Below are 19,496 nucleotides of genomic sequence, written 5' to 3' on the forward strand. Positions count from 1 at the left end.
TCTCGCTCTCTCTGTCTATTTCTCTCTCTCTCTCTTTCTTCAGCTGAAGAGAGATTGTTCCTCCAGTTACACAAAGTGCAGATTATACAGGTCAATCCCAGAATGCATTGCACTATTGAGACACAGGGTTATGGTGTGTCTCCTCTCATGTGGATGTATTCTTCTGTAGAGCTGATTCTAGACAATCATGACAGGTAGAGCCAAGCTGAATCATTAGAGATGTGGTTGTGTATGCAAAAAGCTGAAGTGGTAATTATTCCCTCTGATTCTCTACCCTCTCTCCTTCCCTCACCGGCTTCTCTCTTTCTCTTTATGATTTCACAGGCATGCTGATGGGACTGTGAAGTTTTGGGATGCTTCTGCAAGTAAGTGCCTTTACATGGACTTCCTTATGTGAAATATCTCGGGCCTAGATGGCCTTATTGTTTCCCTATTCTATACTGTCTCCCAATGTGTTTGATTTGTAACTGAGCCATCTCCTATCTTTTCCCAGTAATGCTCCAGGTACTGTACAAGCTGAAGACGGCCAAGGTGTTTGAGAAGAGCAGGAATAATAAGGAGGACAAGCAGAACACAGAGATTGTGGATGAGGACCCGTTTGCCATCCAGATCATGGCCTGGTGTCCTGAGAGCAGGATGCTGTGTGTGGCCGGGGTGTCTGCCAACCTCATCATATACCGCTTCAGCAAGCAGGAGATCACCACCGAGGTCGTACAGGTGGGTCGGCATGTGTGTGTGTTTGGAGGCGAAAGAAACGCACACCTATTCAGGCGAGGTGCTGGCTAGCGGAGTAGAACACTTGAAAAAGAAAAGGAGAGCCGCACACTCTAGGAGCTCAGATGCAATAATTTAATAACGTAATAACCAATGTTTCGACAGACAAGCTGTCACGCCCTGGTCGAAATATATTGTGTTTGTCTGTATTTATTTGGTCAGGCCGGGGTGTGACATGGGTTTATTGTGGTGTGTTTTTGTCTTGGGGGTGTCTAGCATAGTCTATGGCTGCCTGAGGCGGTTCTCAATCAGAGGCAGGTGATTATCTTTGTCTCTGATTGGGAACCATATTTAGGCAGCCATATTCTTTGAGTGTTTCGTGGGTGATTGTTCCTGTCTCTGTGTTTGTTGTCACCAGATAGGCTGTATAGGTTTTCACGTTCCGTTTGTTGTTTTTGTATTGTTCGTGTTTTTTCGTCGTCATTAAACATGTATCAAAAATACCACGCTGCATTTTGGTCCACTTCTCCTTCACCAGACGAGAACCGTTACAGAATCACCCACCACAACGGGACCAAGCGGCGTGGTAACAGGCAACAGCAACAGCAGGAGCAACAAAGAGAGGAATGGACATGGGAGGACGAATTGGACGGAGAAGGACCCTGGGCTCAGCCTGGAGAATATCGCCGCCCCAAAGAAGAACTGGAGGCAGCGAAAGCGGAGAGGCGCCGGTATGAGGCGGCAGCACGGCGACGCGGATGGAAGCCCGAGAGTCAGCCCCAAAAATTTCTTGGGTGGGGGGCTCAGGGAGAGTGTGGCAGAGTCAGGAGTCAGACCTGAGCCAACTCTCCCTGTTTATCGTGAGGAGCCAAGGAGGAGACCAGAACCAGAGCCGGTGTTGGAGGTGAGCGAAGCAGAGACTGTTAAGGAGTTAATGGGGAAATTGGAGGAGAGAGAAATGAGGGAGTTGCTGTGTTGGTGCTTTTTGCATGGAATTCACCCGATGGAGCGTGTCGGGGATTTGATGGCACCTGGGTCAGCGCTCCATACTCGTCCTGAGGTGCGTGTTAGTCGGCTGGTGAAGTTGGTGCCAGCCTCACGCACCAGGCCTCCTGTGCACCTTCCTAGCCTTGCACGTCCTGTGCCAGCACTGCTCTCAAGATCTCCAGTACGCCTTCACGGTCTAGCCCATCCTGTGCCACCTCCACACACCAGCCCTCTGGTGGCAGCTCCCCGCACCAGGCTTCCTGTGCATGTCCTCGGCCCAGTACCACCAGTGCCAGCACCACGCATCAGGCCTACAATGCGCCTCGCCTCTCCAGCGCTGCTGGAGCCTTCCTCCTCTCCTGCGCTGCCGGAGTCTCCCGCCTGTTCAGCGCTGCCCGAGCCTTCCTCCTCTCCTGCGCTGCCGGAGTCTCCCGCCTGTTCAGCGCCATCGGAGCCTTTCTCCTCTCCTGCGCTGCCGGAGTCTCCCGCCTGTTCAGCGCTGCCCGAGCCTTCCTCCTCTCCTGCGCTGCCGGAGTCTCCCGCCTGTTCAGCGCTGCCAGAGCCTTCCTCCTCTACAGCGCTGCTGGAGTCTCCTGCCTGTTCAGCGCAGCCAGAGCTGTCAGTCTGCATGGAGCAGCCAGAGCTGTCAGTCTGCATGGAGCAGCCAGAGCTGTCAGTCTGCATGGAGCAGCCAGAGCTGCCAGTCTGCATGGAGCAGCCAGAGCTGTCAGTCTGCATGGAGCAGCCAGAGCTGTCAGTCTGCATGGAGCAGCCAGAGCTGCCAGTCTGCATGGAGCAGCCAGAGCTGTCAGTCTGCAAGGAGCTGCCAGTCTGCAAGGAGCGGCCAGTCTGCAAGGAGCTGCCAGTCTGCAAGGAGCTGCCAGTCTGCAAGGAGCTGCCAGTCTGCAAGGGGCTGCCAGTCTGCAAGGAACTGCCAGTCTGCAAGAAGCCGCCAGAGCTGTCAGTCTACATGGAGCAGCCAGAGCCGCCAGTCAGCATGGAGCAGCCAGATCCGCCAGCCAGCCAGGATCTGCCGGATCCAACTACCTGCCTGAGCTTCCTCTCAGTGCTGAGCTTCCCCTCAGTCCCGAGCTTCCCCTCAGTCCCGAGCTTCCCCTCAGTCCCGAGCTTCCCCTCAGTCCCCAGCTGCCCCTAAGTCCCCAGCTGCCCCTCAGTCCAGTGGGGTTCTGGGTGAGGACTACTAGGCCATGGTCGGCAGTGAGGGTGGACTATCCAAGGACGCGAGGAGGAGGGACTAAGACACTGATAGAGTGGGGTCCACGTCCCACGCCGGAGCCGCCACCATGGACAGACGCCCACCCGGACCCTCCCCTATTGTTTTGATGTGCGTCCGGGAGTCAAGCACCTTAGGGGGGGAGGGGGGGTTCTGTCACGCCCTGGTCGAAATATATTGTGTTTGTCTGTATTCATTTGGTCAGGCCGGGGTGTGACATGGGTTTATTGTGGTGTGTTTTTGTCTTGGGGGTGTCTAGCATAGTCTATGGCTGCCTGAGGCGGTTCTCAATCAGAGGCAGGTGATTATCGTTGTCTCTGATTGGGAACCATATTTAGGCAGCCATATTCTTTGAGTGTTTCGTGGGTGATTGTTCCTGTCTCTGTGTTTGTTGTCACCAGATAGGCTGTATAGGTTTTCACGTTCCGTTTGTTGTTTTTGTATTGTTCGTGTTTTTTCGTCGTCATTAAAGATGTATCAAAAATACCACGCTGCATTTTGGTCCACTTCTCCTTCACCAGACGAGAACCGTTGCACCAGCTGTCTTTGTGTGTGTGTTTAACATGTCTCTGTGCTGACCATGTTTGATCGTTGGATAGTGTAAACTGAGAAACACTCCCATTTACTCTTGATGCTTATAGCCTGGCAATATGGATGCCATGACGACAGACACACAGTGTAGTGGTAAATATAGCCTCCCGTAGACAACTAGACAACTGAGCAGAGTCATTATTGGTTCAATAGTGTTTCTTGGATCCTGAAGGCTGTTCCTAGAGACAGTGTTTACCTCCCAATGCCTCATTAGATGAGTCTCCAGCCAGTAAGAACACATTATGGTTGCCATGCCAACATACATAGTGGTAAACAACCTGTATCATTATTTTGTGGCAGCTATGAATAGTGATGATAATAATGATCTGTGTCTGACCAAGATCAAGTGTGTGACCTGTGGAGAGATTGAAAGCAGAGAGAGAGAGAGAGAGAGAGAGAGAGAGAGAGATCAGTACCACATGCATAAATGCCAATAGTGCTATTGAGACTCCCATCATGCACACATAGACACACACACACTCACACTGAATCATACTGAAAATGGCTGCTGAACTCATTGAGTCTCTGGAATGTGTGTGTGTTCCCTAGCTGTTGGAGGTACGTCTGCAGTATGAGGTGAATGACATGGAGTCCCCTCCAGAGGGGGGAGGAGGGGGGGACCGTGACCTGCCCACCCCAGGAGCAGCCTCACCTAGCCCCCAGACTACCGGACCCCCGACTCACCCCTCCACCAGCAGCAACTCCTCTGACGGGGTCCGAGACAACGTACCCTGCCTCAAGTATGCATCCTGCACCACCACCGGCTCACATACAGTAGTTACACACACGTACACTCTGCAACAAACTGTGCCTTAGGGATGCACAATCGGCCCACAATCTCTCTGAGGCTATTCAATACAATTACACTCTTTTTCTCTCTCCCTCTCTGTCTGTAGGGTGCGTAGTACCCCTCTGAAGCAGTCTTCAGGGTATCAGGTAGAGTTGGTGGTGCAGCTGGTGTGGGTAAGTGGAGAGCCCCCCCAACAGATCACCAGCTTGGCCCTCAACTCCTCCTACGGCCTGTAAGTATAAGGTGGTAGACAGTATATCTACATGAGATTTACTGTGAACCCTAATGAAACAACCCAATATAACACTTCAATCTGGAGCTCTGTGCAAACCAACCAAGGATACTGTGAAAGTAAGATCATTTTAGGGAGCGGTAATGTCTTTCTCAACTTGAGGAACAGGTCCTCAATTCGAAAAGTCAAAATGTGGTTGTGAGCCATGGATTTGATATGATTTCCCTCTTTCAGCTGAGCTGGAATGGAGTCAAGCTGTGTCTACACGGTTTATGTCCGCAGGGAAATTCTGTCTGAGACTTCTGCTTCTTTGGTTTCTGGAAGAACTAGCTATATTTAATCTAAACCCCAAACCCCAATCTCATATCTCTTTTTACATCTCCCTCTCTTCCTCCACTTCCCTCCCTCCCTCCCCTTCCTCCACTTCTCTCTCTCCCTCCCTCCCTCTCCCGCCCCTTCCTCTCTCCAACAGGATTGTGTTTGGGAACAGTAATGGTCTGGCAGTGGTGGACTACCTCCAGAGGACAGTGCTGTTGAACCTGGGGACAGTGGAGCTGTATGGGTCTAATGATCCCTACCAGAGACAGGCTCGCTCTCCACGCAAGGCCCGCCAGCCCGCCGGAGGTAATGGTAAAGACCTTTACCACTTCACTGATTTACCACCACACAGGTAGCCTTCTGTAGGGTTGTATCACATGAGGCTGCTGGGGGGAGGGCGGCTCATAATAATGTCTGGAATGGAGCAAATGGAATGGCATCAAACACATGGAAACCATGGAAACCATGATGTGTTTGATGTATTTGATACCGTTCCACTAATTCCGCTCCAGTCATTACCACGACCCCGTCGTCCCCAATTAAAGGTGCCACCAACGTCCTGTGGTTTGTACTATATATGGCCTTACAGTAGATGTTTTTTTGTAGCATGACTTATGACTTATGTCATCTTCATAATTCTCATACTTACAGGTGTGTAGACATAGGCATACGTAGTCATGTACGATGTTACAAGGATGAGGGGTATATTTGGTAGATGTGCTTGTATGCTATTCAGTCTGTATCATCTGCACATGTAGGCAATCAAAAAAAGCAATGGTGGTGACAAGGTGGTACGAGGTTCTCCGTCTCCTCTCCTGCGTCTCTGTATCTTCAGTGCGTTGTCTTCTCTCTGTGGTGGCTGGCTGGCACACACACTGACACAAACAGCCATCCCTCCTACACATACCGTGTCACTGCAGCACTGTGGTGTTATTGACAGACCGCAGCATCGCTGCATTATGACATACTGCCACCTGTTGTTTGATGACGTTACTACAGTCTCCAGTATAACCAAATCAATGCCAATAACCACTCTTGTGTAATGACTGTAACCTGCATGGCTTAGCAACAGCTTGGTGAGGAAAATTGTGTGTGTGTGTGTGTGTGTGTGTGTGTGTGTGTGTGTGTGTGTGTGTGTGTGTGTGTGTGTGTGTGTGTGTGGTTAGTGGTGGGCTGGCACCTGTCAGAGTGGGGAGAGTCTGAGGAGTAATTGATCAAATCAATTCAAATTTAATTTGTCACATGCGTCATAAACAACAGGTGTAGATTAACAGTTAAATGCTTATTTACAGGCCCTTCCCAACAATACAAAGATATATAAAATACAGAAATAACATTAAAGTAAAACATGTCATAAAATGTTTAATAAATACAGTGAGTAAGGATCAATTGGCTATATACACAGGGTGCCAGTACCGAGTTGATGTGCAGGGCCTTCCTCTGATTCCGCCTGGTATAGAAGTCCTGGATGGCTGGCAGCTCGGTCCCAGTGATGTACCATACGCACTACGCTCTGTAGCGTCTTGAGGTCGGATGCCAAGCAGTTGCCATGCCAAGTGGTGTTGCAGCCAGTCAAGATGTTCTCAATGTTGCAGCTGTATAACTTTTTGAGGATCTGAGGACCCATGCCAAATCTTTTCAGCCTCCTCAGGGTGAAGAGGTGTTGTTGTGTCCTCTTCACAACTGTCTTGGTGTGTGTGGACCATGATAAAACCTTAGAGATGTGGACACTGAGGAACTTGAATCTCTCGACCCGCTCCACTACAGCCTCGTCGATGTGAATCGGAGCGTGTTTGGCCCTCCGTTTCCTGTAGTCCACGATCAGCTCCTTTGACTTGCTGGCATTAAGGTAGAGGTTGTTGTCCTGGCACCACACTGCCAGGTCTCTGACCTCCTCCCTATAGGCTGTCTCATCGTTGTCGGTGATCAGGCCTACCACTGTTGTGTCATCGGCAAACTTAGTGATGATGTTGGAGTCGTGTGCGGGTTGGGTCTGTATGTCTGACCTACCCATAGTACTGGAGTCTGTCTGTCTGGGGCAGTGGGGCTGTCTTTGTCTGTGTGGGGCTGTCTGTCTGTCCATCTGGTGGTGTCTGTCAGTCTACCTGTCCGTCCGTCCTACCCAGAGGACTGGAGTCTGTCCGGGTTAGGGTCTGTATGTCTGTCCTACCCATAGTACCGGAGTCTGTCTGGGACAGTGGGGCTGTGTTTGTGTCTGTCTGGGGCTATCTGGCTGCGTCTGTCTGTCTGTCTGTCTGTCTGGGTCCAGGCCTTCTGTCTCTATGTATGGGGAGGTTGGGGCAATGGCTTGGGCAGCAGTCTGTTTAGTCTGTTTCTGCTCTGGTCTGCATCATCTGTTTGGCAGACAGGGAAAATGGAGGTATACCCCAAAACCTACATATCATAACATCCGTATCAAACAGAAAGGAGAAAAGGACAGAGAAGAATGAATCTGTAGCTAATGATAATGATATCTAATGTCGTGCAATGTCTGTCTCTTCTGATGCAGGTCTGTGTGACATCAACGAAGGTTCTGCCTCGGAGGACCGCTGCAAATCCCCCACTTCAGGTAAACTGTCTTTCAGCATGTTAGAGTTAGCATTACACTGGTACAAATGTAGGATCTTAATTTGATCACCCATTTTCAGGTGAACTTTCCTGCAATGCAGTGTATTGGAGATTTAAAAAGACTTCTGAAGTTTGTAATTTCCACTTTGACATTTTAGACTTGATTTTCCTTCACGAAAAATGTATCTACCCCTACAATAATTAATTATAATCCACATAATATTTCACATTTCCTGTTGCTGCAGGATTATCCTACTGTAGCGAACTGGCTCAAATTAAGATCCTACATCTGTATCCACAGCAGTTACAACACCCACTGAACCCAGAACAACTTGTTTAGTAACAGGTTGGTTGTTATGGGTAAAGGGACTCATAAATAAGCATGATTCACTTGAAGACCGTATATTGACCTAACCTGAATATTATGAATCCATGCTAGAAAACTGGTAGTACATCTTTGCCTACATTTTATTAGAATGCATGTGAGCGATTTGGTTGCTATTGGTGAATATGGTTTTCTCTGAGATGTCACACACACCTTTGGATGTGGGAACCTTTTTCTTGAAAACCAGAAGTGTTGCAGTTCTCTCTGTCTGAACGTTTGATTTCACACAGACTTTATTGAAGGGTCAAGTTTACAACTGGAGTGTTTAGAGTTTAAATTAAACCATTTTTTACAGGTCTCTTTTGTGTACTGACACTTCACTCTCCTGCTTTCAAGGAATAAAATATACTTTTAATAAAACAGAAAGAAGAATAAATAATAGATTAGATAGATTTTGGCAGTTTTAATATGTTTTTTCAAAACCTGAGACATTAGCAGTAAACTGAGGCGATGACACCATGATTTGGCATTAACTAGACAGTTTAGGACCATTAAACTCCCTGAATCAGTGAATAGGTACTCTATAGTCAGTCCAAGACATAAATGTATTGATTCCCACCAAATAGGACATTAGTTTATAAGGAGGGTTAGTTCATATGGACCTTTCCAAATCTTGGACTTAAAAAAAAAAAAATTTTTTAAAAATGATACTCCGACATGCCCACATATAATTTGTTTTCTGTCTATTGATTTTGTCTGAGTCTTCCAGACCTTATTTGACTTTTATAGGACGGGATGTAGTGGATTCCTTTCCAGTGGGTTTTACTCATATCATGCTGGGTCATTTTCGGATCTAGGAATGAAACAGAACTACAAACTTCCTTGTGAGTTTCAAGTGAGATCTGATCATGTAACTAGGAGATGCATATTCAATCATCTGTATGTATTACTACAGTATTACAGAACATGGTCACGAATAGATCAACAACAAACAATAATTCTTTTCACACAACTTAATCCAAGCATCTGCCCTTTTCAGATTTGTACAAACAAAACGTTATAGTCCCTTCCACAGTTACTGTCACGATAAGGTGCTTCCTCAATGGCCCTGTCCTGGACGACTAATCTCAGTTCGCTAAATTAGCATTTGAGGTGATGAGGCATGCTAATTTGAGAACAACCCAGTTCCATCTCATTACTGGGAGCTTGACATTAACACACAGACACTGGGGCTAAAACACAGAGCTGAGCTGCATTTTAAAAGGTCACACAGAAAAAACAAGTAGCCCAGAGACTGAAGTCACACTGCTAGCTATGTTCCAGGTGTTCAGCCAACTATGCCAAACCCCAGTGTCTGGTGTCACTAGCTCGACACTGCCTCTGTACATCTGCTATTTACGAGGATGGCATATCTGGTCTCCAGTCTTGACTTGAGCATATGTCTACACCTAATTGATTCTAGAATTGTCTGGAGTCAACAAGGCTTTAAAGTTTTGGCTGCTAGGAAAATAATTAGTCTGAACAAAAATGTACACTACGTCTACAAATATTCTGCATGCGCCCAGGTAGTTGAAAATTAAGATTGAGGCAAACTGCTATCAATTGGTTCTCATGTTATAATGATAACAAGTAGAAAAACAGTCCTTTCACGAATGTGATTGGTAGGCGGTATGGTAAAGTACCAGGATGTTTCTAACTGCACGTCTATCTACTTCCTCCCAAAAGTGTTGGCGTCAAACCATCAGCAATTCTACAATGGAGGTGGGGGTAGAGGAGGTAAGAGTGGCCAAAGACTTCAACCACGGAGTAGTTTGGGCAGGGATAGTACAATGTACAAGACAAGTTGTCAGCCACTGTTTTGTTGTAGCAACCTGTCTCGGTCTCTGTTTTCACCTCAGTGGTACTGAATCACTGTTTGGCCTAGAACAAACCTTGTATAAAATCTTATACACACACAGCCACACACTTATAATGGTATACCCTAGAACTCCATTGCATGCTACATGTTTGTAGCACGTATGTCACATTGTGAAATGTGCCTGTGGCAATTGTCCTTCAATGATTGTCCTTCCTTCACTCCGGCTCCTGATTGGCTGTCTGTAGTTATGACATCACAGCAGTCTATCTGTAGTCACTCTGTACTTTCCCAACTCTGTCTTCTGTCTGTCTGACACTGTTGACTTTGCGGCAAGGTTTATATTCTGAACACTGTCATTCTCTACCTCATAGATTTAGGATAAATGGGCAGTTTAAGAAGTGTGTTCTTTTCTTAAACGACAAATAATTTTAAGATATCTTTGATTTATGTGCAAAGCATCTCTAACATTAGTTAATAAATAATAGAAATGGACTGTAAGGCTAGTCAAATGTCAAAACCAAAACCTCACGAGGCTCCAAAAGTTAACATAGTTCTGACTACCTAGCTAAACGTGCCTTGTAGGCCCTACCAGAGATACATCTTCCCTGCTTGTACTGTACTGTCATTCCACTGTTTTCTTCCATCCTGCTCACTTCCTGTTTCCTTCCTGTCTTTGGTGCATGCTCCTGTGGCATGGGGGTTCTGAATGAATGTGTATCTTCTTACTATTCCTCTCTTCCAGGACACTGTGTGCACTATGTACGATAGCTTACTTACTTGTTGTTATTTTGTCCGTCCCAGCATGCCTCTGTGATTCAACAGGGTTGTCTTCCTCTGATGCCCTAATGCTTCCTTCCTGTTTAATTCTAAAGCATTTTGCCTCCCCTGAAGCAGAATGAAGCAAACACCAACAGTTATACCAAAGCTTATGTGTGTAGTAATGCTATAAGCACAACCACATCCCAGTCCTAGCTGCTAGCTTCTAACTCCTAGCTCCTAGCTAGCTTTGCATGGCCTGTCGTGTTAGCTTAGGTGTGTGTTTGTAAAGAGGGGTGTTCTCTTTTTTCCAGCAAAGATGTCACGGAAATTAAGCTTGCCTACTGAGCTAAAGCCAGACTTGGGTAAGCCTTAACTTCGTGTTAACATTTTGCGTTTCTTAATACATTTTTTTTCCCAAAACGGTCTCCCGATATGAGCATCTCACGGGAATAATGTGAGCTCTGTAGTTGCTATCCATTAATACAAGCTTATGTCACTTTCTACAAGATTTTAGTATACGTATAATGCCCTAGAGGTGGCAAAGAGCCCTGTTGATGGCCTCATGACTACCAAAAGCATAGATATATCCTATATATTTCCTAAAAAATGCTGTCAGACTAACTGATGATCACCATTTGGCAGTGTCTGCTACTTCTTAAGACAAACCTGGAGACAAGAGGTGGAGAGGACAGACATACAGTACATTTCTGTTGGGTATTTTATAAACTGCTACGCTAAACTAACCAGGACTCTGTAGCACAATAGAGCTTTCTGTGTATATGTGTTTTCTGCAGCATTCTCTTCCTATTTTCTATTTCCTACCTGTTTCTTTTGTGTTTGGTCCTTTCCAAAAGTTAAAACACTTTTCTTGTAGGAGACCGACAGATATAAATACAGAAAGAAACATTGTTCTTTTATTTTTTTTATCTGTACAGTTTACCCAAAAACGAAAATCACAATTTCCTCCCTAGGACCCCAAATGGCAGAACCCCTAAGATGAGGAAGAGAGGGTTTATTTGGGTCAGATTCTTATTGAATATGCCAAATCTGTCAAATGCAGAGATATGATAGTCTGGTAAAAGATTTTTGGAGGTGTCAACATATAACACACTAACTGAATTGTGACATACGCTGATTGTACAAAACATTATGAACACCTGCTCTTTCCATGACATAGACTGACCAGGTGAATTCAGGTGAAAGCTATGATCCCTTATTGATGTCACCTGTTAAATTACCTTCAATCGGTGTAGCTGAAGGGGAGCAGACAGGTTAAAGAAAGATTTTTAAGCATTGAGACAACTGTGACACGGATTGTGTATGTGTGCTATTCAGAGGGTGAATGGGCAAGACAAAATATCTAAGTGCCTTTGAACAGGGGATGGTAGTAGGTGCCAGGTGCACCGGTTTGAGTGTGTCAAGAATTGCAACATTGCTGAGTTTTTCACACTCAACAGATTCCCTTGTGTATCAAGAATGGTCCACCACCCAAATGACATCCAGCCAAGTTGACATAACTGTGGGAAGCATTGAAGTCAACATGGGCCAGCATCCCTGTAGAAGGCTTTCAACACCTAGTAGAGTCCATCCCCCAATGAATTGAGGCTGTTCTGAGGCGAAAAGGGGGTGCAACTTGATATTAGGAATGTTCCTAATGTTTTGTGCACTCAGTGTATAACAACAGTGTTGTTTGTGATAAATACCGTTTATAAACGTTTGTTTATTCATCTTTCCAGCAACTCAGCTTATAGAATTGTATTAGCTTGTTATGTTGACACCTGGTTTTATATTTTGATGATGTGTTGTTTTTTGTACTAATGAATAAAACAAGTACAAGGTTGTAAAGTTTTAGTGAAATCTTCCCATGTTTCCTCCGCGCAAATCTTCTTCAACCAATGACCAACCATTGATTTTATGAGTTCCATCTGCTCCACAGATAAAAGCAAGTCCTTTTCTATTGCTATGTGTCTTAACCTTTCACCTGGACCTTGAAACTCTTAGTTTGCCATGTAAGGAGATGAGTTTTCTTCAACAGATCAAGTTATTTTACAGCTGGCCTAATCTATTTTACTCAACATTTCACAAGGTGTTTTAGACCTCTTTAAAAGGAACTGCTCACTGTTTTCTGCTCCTGTGTAATTGCTATTTTAGCTTAGTGATACAATAAAATGTCAACCGCAATTGTTGTTTGTCAGAATCCAACTGCTCCCACCAATCATACAGCTGTTGTTCACAGTATTCATGTAGTGTGTAGTGTGTTTTCTCTCCGTGTGTGTGGGTGCTTTACCTCTGTGTCCTCTCCTCTACTGTCCTCCTGTCTGTATGTCCTCCGCGGGGCGCCAACCCACTAGACCCCCGGGACAGCTCCTTCAGCCGTTCACGCTCCTCCTCCGTCACCTCCATCGACAAGGAGGCGCGCGAGGCCATCACCTCCTTCCACTTCTGCGAGACATTCGCCCGGAAGGGGGACAGCGCCATCACACCATGCCTATACGTGGGAACCTCCCTGGGAACAGTGCTGGCTGTGGCCCTCAACCTGCCCCCTGCTGGGGAACAAAGGCTGCTGCAGCCTGTTATCGTCTTACCTAGCGGTGGGTGTCTGGGTTATGAGTGAATGGATGGGTGTGTGTGATTGCGTGAGTATGTTAATGAATACATAAGGAACGCTAACAACTCTTTGTTTCCAGACAAAAATTACATCCTGCTCTACACATAATCGACATCTGTACATACCAATAAATGTTTTATACATTCAGTGCATTCGGAAAATATTCAGACCTCTACATTGTTATGTAATAGCCTTATTCTAAAATGGATTACATAGTTTTTTCCCTCATCAATCTACACACAATACCACATAATGACAAAGCAAAAACATATTTTTAGAAATGTTTGCAAAACAACAACTGAAATATCACATTTACATAAGTATTCCTTTACTCAGTGCTTTGTTGAAGCACCTTTGGCAGCGATTACAGCCTTGAGTCTTCTTGGGTATGACGCTACAAACTTGACACACCTGTATTTGTGGAGTTTCTCCCATTCTTCACTGCAGATCCTCTCAGGCTCTGTCAGGTTGGATAGGAGGCGTTTCTGCACATCTGTGTTCAGGTCTCTCCAGAGATGTTCGATCGGGTTCAAGTCCGGGCTCTGGCTGATTGGTGGAGTGCTGCAGAGATGGTTGTCCTTCTTGAAGGTTCTCCCATCTCCACAGAGGAACTCTGGAGCTCTGTCAGAGTGACCATCGGGTTCTTGGTCCCCTCCCTGACCAAGGCCCTTCTCCCCCGATTGCCGGGCGGCCAGCTCTAGGAAGAGTCTTGGTGGTTCCAAACTTCTTCCATTTAAGAATGATGGAGAACCACTGTGTTCTTGGGGACCTTCAATGCTGTAGACAATATTTGTACCCTTCCTCAAATCTGTGCCTCGACACAATCATGTCTCAGAGCTCCATGGACAATTCTTTCCATCTCATGGCTTGGTTTTTGCTCTGACATGCAATGTCAACTGTGGGACCTTATGTAGGATAGTGAATGCCTTTACAAATCATGTCCAATCAATTGAATTTACCACAGGTGGACTCCAATCAGAGACTTTTCCCAAATAATAAGGTTGTAAGGGTCTGAATACTTTCTGAATGCACTGTAGATATATTTTTAACACACTCCATCCCACTTGTCTGTCCAGGTACCCTGGCACGACTGAAGGGCAGTATCCTGAGGATGGCCTTCCTGGACAACACAGGAACCTTCCTCCCCCCTGCCTTCGAGACCTGGTATGAGCCAAACGCTGCGGGCGCCGACAGTGAGGAGCGAGACAAGGCCCGTAAACGCCGCCCGGTCTCTGTGTCGCCCTCCACCTCCCAGGAGCTGCAGGAGAGCCAGTATGCGGTGGTGTGCTCTGAGAAACAGGCTAAGGTCATAGCACTGCCCTCACAGAACTGCATCTTCAAACACAGCATCACAGAGACATCGTTCGTCCTGAGGGCTGACGTGGTCCAGATGAACATAGGGAACTGTGTGGCCTGCTTCTGTGCTAACGGACACATCATGACCCTCAGGTGAGTCAGTGAGCCATACAAACACACACACGCACGCACACACACAAAATAGATGCATATGCTAAAGCTAACTGATGATCCCTGTATTACTATAAAGAGCTTAATGAATGCTAGGGTTAGACTCAAGGTTTCTACATGAAAAACACACAGAGTAGAATGATGTTGTGTTTGAGTAACATTGTGTTGTATGTGGTCTCTCTCTCTGTCTGTCTGCAGTCTGCCGGGGCTGAGACCGTTGCTGGATGTAAACTACCTGCCATTGACAGACATGCGGATAGCCCGGACCTTCTGCTTTACCAACCTGGGCCAGGCCATGTACCTCACCTCCCCCACTGAGATACAGAGGATCACATACAGCCAGGAGACCTGTGAGAACCTGCAGGTCAGGACCACGTAAATACACACACTCACACACATGTAATACAACTGTGTTAATGTGTGTATGTGTGTTTCAGGAGATGCTGGGAGAACTGTTCACACCAGTGGAAACCCCAGAGGCTCCCAACCGAGGATTCTTCAAGGGCCTTTTTGGGGGGGGAGCAACTTCCCTGGACAGAGAGGAACTATGTAAGTGACACACATAGAACATAACACACACATACTATAGTGTACACATGCACAGAGAACCTATTTTATCTATATATTCAGTGTTAAGTTTGCCACATTTCTCTTTCCCTCTCAATCTCATTCTCTCCCACTCTTTTTCCTTTCTCCTTGTCTTTCTGGCTCTCCCTCTCCCCCTCTCCTGTAGTTGGTGAGACGCAGGCGGGTAAGGCGTCCCGTGGCCTTGCCCAGCACATCCCAGGTCCTCAGGGCCTGGAGGGCATGAAGGGGGCAGCCTCGGGCGTTGTGGCCGACCTGGCGCGTGCCCGGATAGCACTGGATGAGAGAGGGCAGAAACTGGGCGAGCTGGACGAGAGGACGGCGGCCATGTTGGCCAGCGCCGACTCCTTTGGCAAACACGCCCACGACGTAAGACGTTACATTATGATACGAAACATCAAACTAATCTGAGATCAGTGTCTTGGGGCAACTTCATCCTGTAGGAAGGTGTTATATTATGAGGCTACACTGGAAAAAGAAGGAACCCACACTCACTGAAATATTCTTACGTTTTAATGTTTGTTTTTTTAGCAGCAGAGGTCAGAACAAATGGACATGGTCAGAGCAAACAGCTTTCTTCAGCATTCAAACGCTGGTGAAGGCTGCCCTCGAAACGCTGACAATAAAAATGTAAAGAATATTTCAGCGAGTGCAGGATTTTCCTTTCTTCCAGTGTATGGCTTTTGAACCCTGCACCCAAATATTTTTTGTTACCACAAACCTTTGAGCTGAGCATGCCAATTCCTCATTTAATTCCTGTTTAATAACACAAAATCATTAGTGTCCGGAATAGCCCTTAGAGCAAGACAATGTGGAGTTTTCTGTAACACGAGTGTTCCATTTTCCCCTCTCTAAAGATGATGCTGAAGTGCAAAGACAAGAAGTGGTACCAGTTCTGATCTGAGAGGGGGGAGCAGAGCCAAAGGGACATAGCTTCATCTGGACTCTACATGCCCCCCTCCTCCATCTCTCTATCCATCCCGCCTTCCATCTCTCCTTCCTCCGCTGGACACGTGGGACACGCTTTCCGAGCACAATGTTGTATACTGTATTTACTTCAGTCATAAGGTTACAAACTGAGGAACGGACTGGAGAGAAAGAGGTGTTCTCTTTTTTGTTATTGTTTGTTTTTCCCATCTGTGACCTGCCGATTGACTGTAGCTCTGGGGTTCCCTCATCCTCATTCGGCAACATGTTCTGTGCCGTTGTCTCTGCTCCAACCAATCCGGGGCCAGTATACTAACAGACACATTCAAACACAACTGAGAGAAAAAATAAACAATGAAGAAACAACTACAAAAAAAATCTAAATGTAAAAAGAGGAAAAAAAGAATATATATACATAATTATATATACATAAATCTATATAAATGATCAAAGCTGTATTCACTTCCCACTGTCAAGTGCAAAACAACAAGAGGACAACTTTACAGGTGGAGACAGACTGGTGGTGTGAGGGGCAAAGGAAGCTCTACTCAAAGTCACAGGAGGTGATATCATAGTTGCAGGATAAAAAAACAGGTAATTCCAATGTACACTGGATCCCCTCTCCTTGCTCCGACTAGACTCTCCTCATCATATAGATTCACTGTTTTCACATCGTTCCCAACTGTATTATACATGTTTTAAAGGTAGAGTCAGCTGTATGATGTAGGTGCACAAAGTAAACAGCATAGTGGGTCCATTTCTGCAGCAACTAAGAGCTTTGGAGCACGGGGCTAAACTTCTCCGCTGTTTTGGTCCCGTGGCTACCATACTGTAAGTGCGCAAAACGAACCCGTGCGTGCACAGGAGCAGATACCATGTGTGATTATGTGAGAAGTCTTGTATCTTGCTCATTGCCATAGCTGTGGTGCTGCTCGTGCAATGTAATTTCGCTAACTCTACCTTTAATTAATCTCTTCTTGTTTATTGTTTGTTTTGTTCTGTTATTGTAAATCTGTTTTTCTTTTTCTTAGCTGTCGTGAACATTGTGAATGATGATGTGTTTTTCTTTGGTCATGTTGCCAGTATGTTTTGTGTCTTTATTAAACTCCCATAAAGCTATCCTTATAAAAAGGGCTGGATTCAAAAACAGGTCATGGATATAACATACATAGATTTATCATTCAGATCAGAACACATCACCATCAATAATGTTTCATATCAGGTGTCAGACACACATCAGAACTCCAGAGGCAAGACTGTCACTGTCTCCGTCTCTCCCTGAAGTCTTTTATTTGACATTTAAATGCTACCTTTCTCCCTGACCTCATCATGCCATTAACATCTGCTACAGTTTGGGCTTGTTAGTTACCCTGTATGGAAGATGCCAGTGTTCCAGTAGGCCTATACACTGCTGGTCTATCCAGATCTATTGGATTGATATTCAGGAGTAAATATACTCTATGGACATGTGATCCTGAAGTGCACGTGAACTTGGTGATTACTATTAACACATGGGAATAAACCTATTTGTTTGTGTTCAAATATGCAGGACTATATATACAGTATGTACGTTCACGCAAAGTCATACGTTTTTGAAGACTGAAACTTTTCTAGTTTTCCTTGAGAATTGTCCGTAAAATATTTTGTCAGTTTGAGTGGTCTGTTTATTGACATTTTATTGATTTAAATGTAAGAGACGCTGCTATATGTGTGGTGTGTCGAAACCGTCTGTTGTTTAGAAATCTGTTTCTATCCCTATTTCAGTGGTGAAAGCACTCATTTGTATGTCCTTCAATGTTCTCCCAGGCTTCTCTATCGTTCTGTTGTAAATAGGTAAATAATTTGACAATCTAAGACCAATTGGAAAAGTGTTGGGTGTTGCTCAAGCAAGCGACTCAAGGACAGCTGCCATATTTTTAATGACGCCAAAGAGTTACTTTAGCTTTCGTTTCCTTGTTCCGTTACTCGACTTGGCCTTCCAGAAGTTTTACTAATTAAAATACAATAGGCATAGTTCTACATGGGGCCTTGGGAACTGTGTATTCTGACCTGGTCACTGGGCTAAATTCCCTTCTCAAGGAGAGTGGGATATGCAACAAAAAACACATTTCCAATATTAATACACACTTGTACATGTGTGAAATAGGACAACTATAAGCCCCCACCAAATGATTATTATTAGTGAGGTTTTAGTATGGAACAACCATTGTATTCACAACATTGTGCCCATCATAAAAGTTCTAAAGTGGTATTTGGCTAACTTCTAAGTAGCCTGCACCTTCTCCTAAAAGGACCATAGGAGCATTCCACTGTTGCTATGACCAGCACATTATCTTAAATGTTCAACTTTGTGGTCTTTGACATTTTTTCGTGCTGTATGATCGATAATGACTTGTTTTCTTGTCTCAAAATGCTTCATTTTGGTGAGCAATCAATCTGTGTCAAATCAATTGTGGAAAAACAGCAAGAAAGTATGGGAAGAAAAGAAAAGAAATAACTCAGTAACCACAGTAACGACACAGTAACCACAGCAACGACACAGTAAGCACAGTAATGACACACTAACCACAGTAAGGAGATGATGTCTGCATCAGCAGGATGATGCAACCTCTGTGTAATGTGGCTCCATCATTGACCGGCCTCGCATGTTCAGTGTCTCAGTCTGCACACATCATGCTTCAACTCTCCCTGGCTTGTCTTCTAATGCATTCTCCTTCTACTCTAGTAACAATTCCAAGTGGCTCATTTTGGAGATACTAACTTGCAGGTTTGGTCTCTTTTTCTGTGTTCTAGTATGCACTGTTGTGTGGTTGTTGATAGGTAGCCCTGCTTCAATCTTCCAAGGAGAAAAAATGACTTACAAAAAAAATGATTAAGGTCCTTCCCGTTCATTCTAGATCTCTTTTATTTTTCAGATTTTCGATGAGTTTTCTCTTGTCTTTGAGTGAGTTGTTTCTTGCCCACACACTCTGTACGCAGTATTCTTCTTACCTGGTATGATTCATACTCACAAGAGGGAGTCTGTCCGCCATAATGCCATTTCTGTCCTGGATTTAACAGTTATCAGTGGGTTGCAGTATTTTCTCATTGTAGCCAATTTTCTTGTACAGTTTTATGCAAATTTCACATGGATGTTTATGACTTTATCTGCTGCCACAAACAATTTAGAAATAATTCTGTAGATAGAAATGACTGTGCAATGGAAAATAAAAGTGGAAAACATGCATATATTTGGTGTTGGTTTATTCTCCATGTTTCTTCATGAAGACTAAGGTGAATGCATTGTGTCATCTTTGCAGGGAGGTGCTGCTCCTTTAATTATTCATCAATAAGTCAGTAAGAACTGGTTACAGTACTGACTTGAGGCCGAAGCTATAGTCATACAGCATTGATATAACATCTGGGATATCTAAAATTGTGTGCCTCAGACAGTAACATGTAGTTTGAGGGTTAAAGCTGAGCATCAGGATGATCTCATCAAGGTCAAGTCCCAGAATCCAGACTCCAGGCACAGTTAGTGATGAATCAAACAT

General features: G+C 45.2%; 1 protein-coding gene across 5 annotated transcripts in view; it reads left to right on the forward strand.

Moving 5' to 3' along the window:
* Positions 1 to 19,187, forward strand: part of LOC135557754 (syntaxin-binding protein 5-like) — a 150,183-nt gene extending 130,996 nt beyond the window's left edge. Inside the window, exons 14-27 of one of the 5 annotated variants that reach the window (XM_064991326.1) lie at positions 325 to 365; positions 494 to 717; positions 4,076 to 4,266; positions 4,423 to 4,548; positions 5,021 to 5,178; positions 7,376 to 7,435; positions 9,485 to 9,535; positions 10,688 to 10,737; positions 12,685 to 12,967; positions 14,061 to 14,433; positions 14,650 to 14,815; positions 14,889 to 15,000; positions 15,185 to 15,405; positions 15,894 to 19,187. In XM_064991326.1, the coding sequence (XP_064847398.1) occupies positions 325 to 365; positions 494 to 717; positions 4,076 to 4,266; positions 4,423 to 4,548; positions 5,021 to 5,178; positions 7,376 to 7,435; positions 9,485 to 9,535; positions 10,688 to 10,737; positions 12,685 to 12,967; positions 14,061 to 14,433; positions 14,650 to 14,815; positions 14,889 to 15,000; positions 15,185 to 15,405; positions 15,894 to 15,935 (2,098 nt within the window). In that variant the 3' untranslated portion in view covers positions 15,936 to 19,187. Of the gene's footprint in view, positions 1 to 324; positions 366 to 493; positions 718 to 4,075; positions 4,267 to 4,422; positions 4,549 to 5,020; positions 5,179 to 7,375; positions 7,436 to 9,484; positions 9,536 to 10,687; positions 10,739 to 12,684; positions 12,968 to 14,060; positions 14,434 to 14,649; positions 14,816 to 14,888; positions 15,001 to 15,184; positions 15,406 to 15,893 lie in introns of all 5 variants that reach the window. The other 4 variants (XM_064991327.1, XM_064991328.1, XM_064991324.1 and 1 more) reach the window with 4 other exon arrangements.
* The last annotated feature ends 309 nt before the right edge of the window (positions 19,188 to 19,496 follow it).

This window comes from Oncorhynchus masou, chromosome 16 (genome assembly GCF_036934945.1).
Source record: "Oncorhynchus masou masou isolate Uvic2021 chromosome 16, UVic_Omas_1.1, whole genome shotgun sequence".
Taxonomy (NCBI): Eukaryota; Metazoa; Chordata; class Actinopteri; order Salmoniformes; family Salmonidae; genus Oncorhynchus; species Oncorhynchus masou.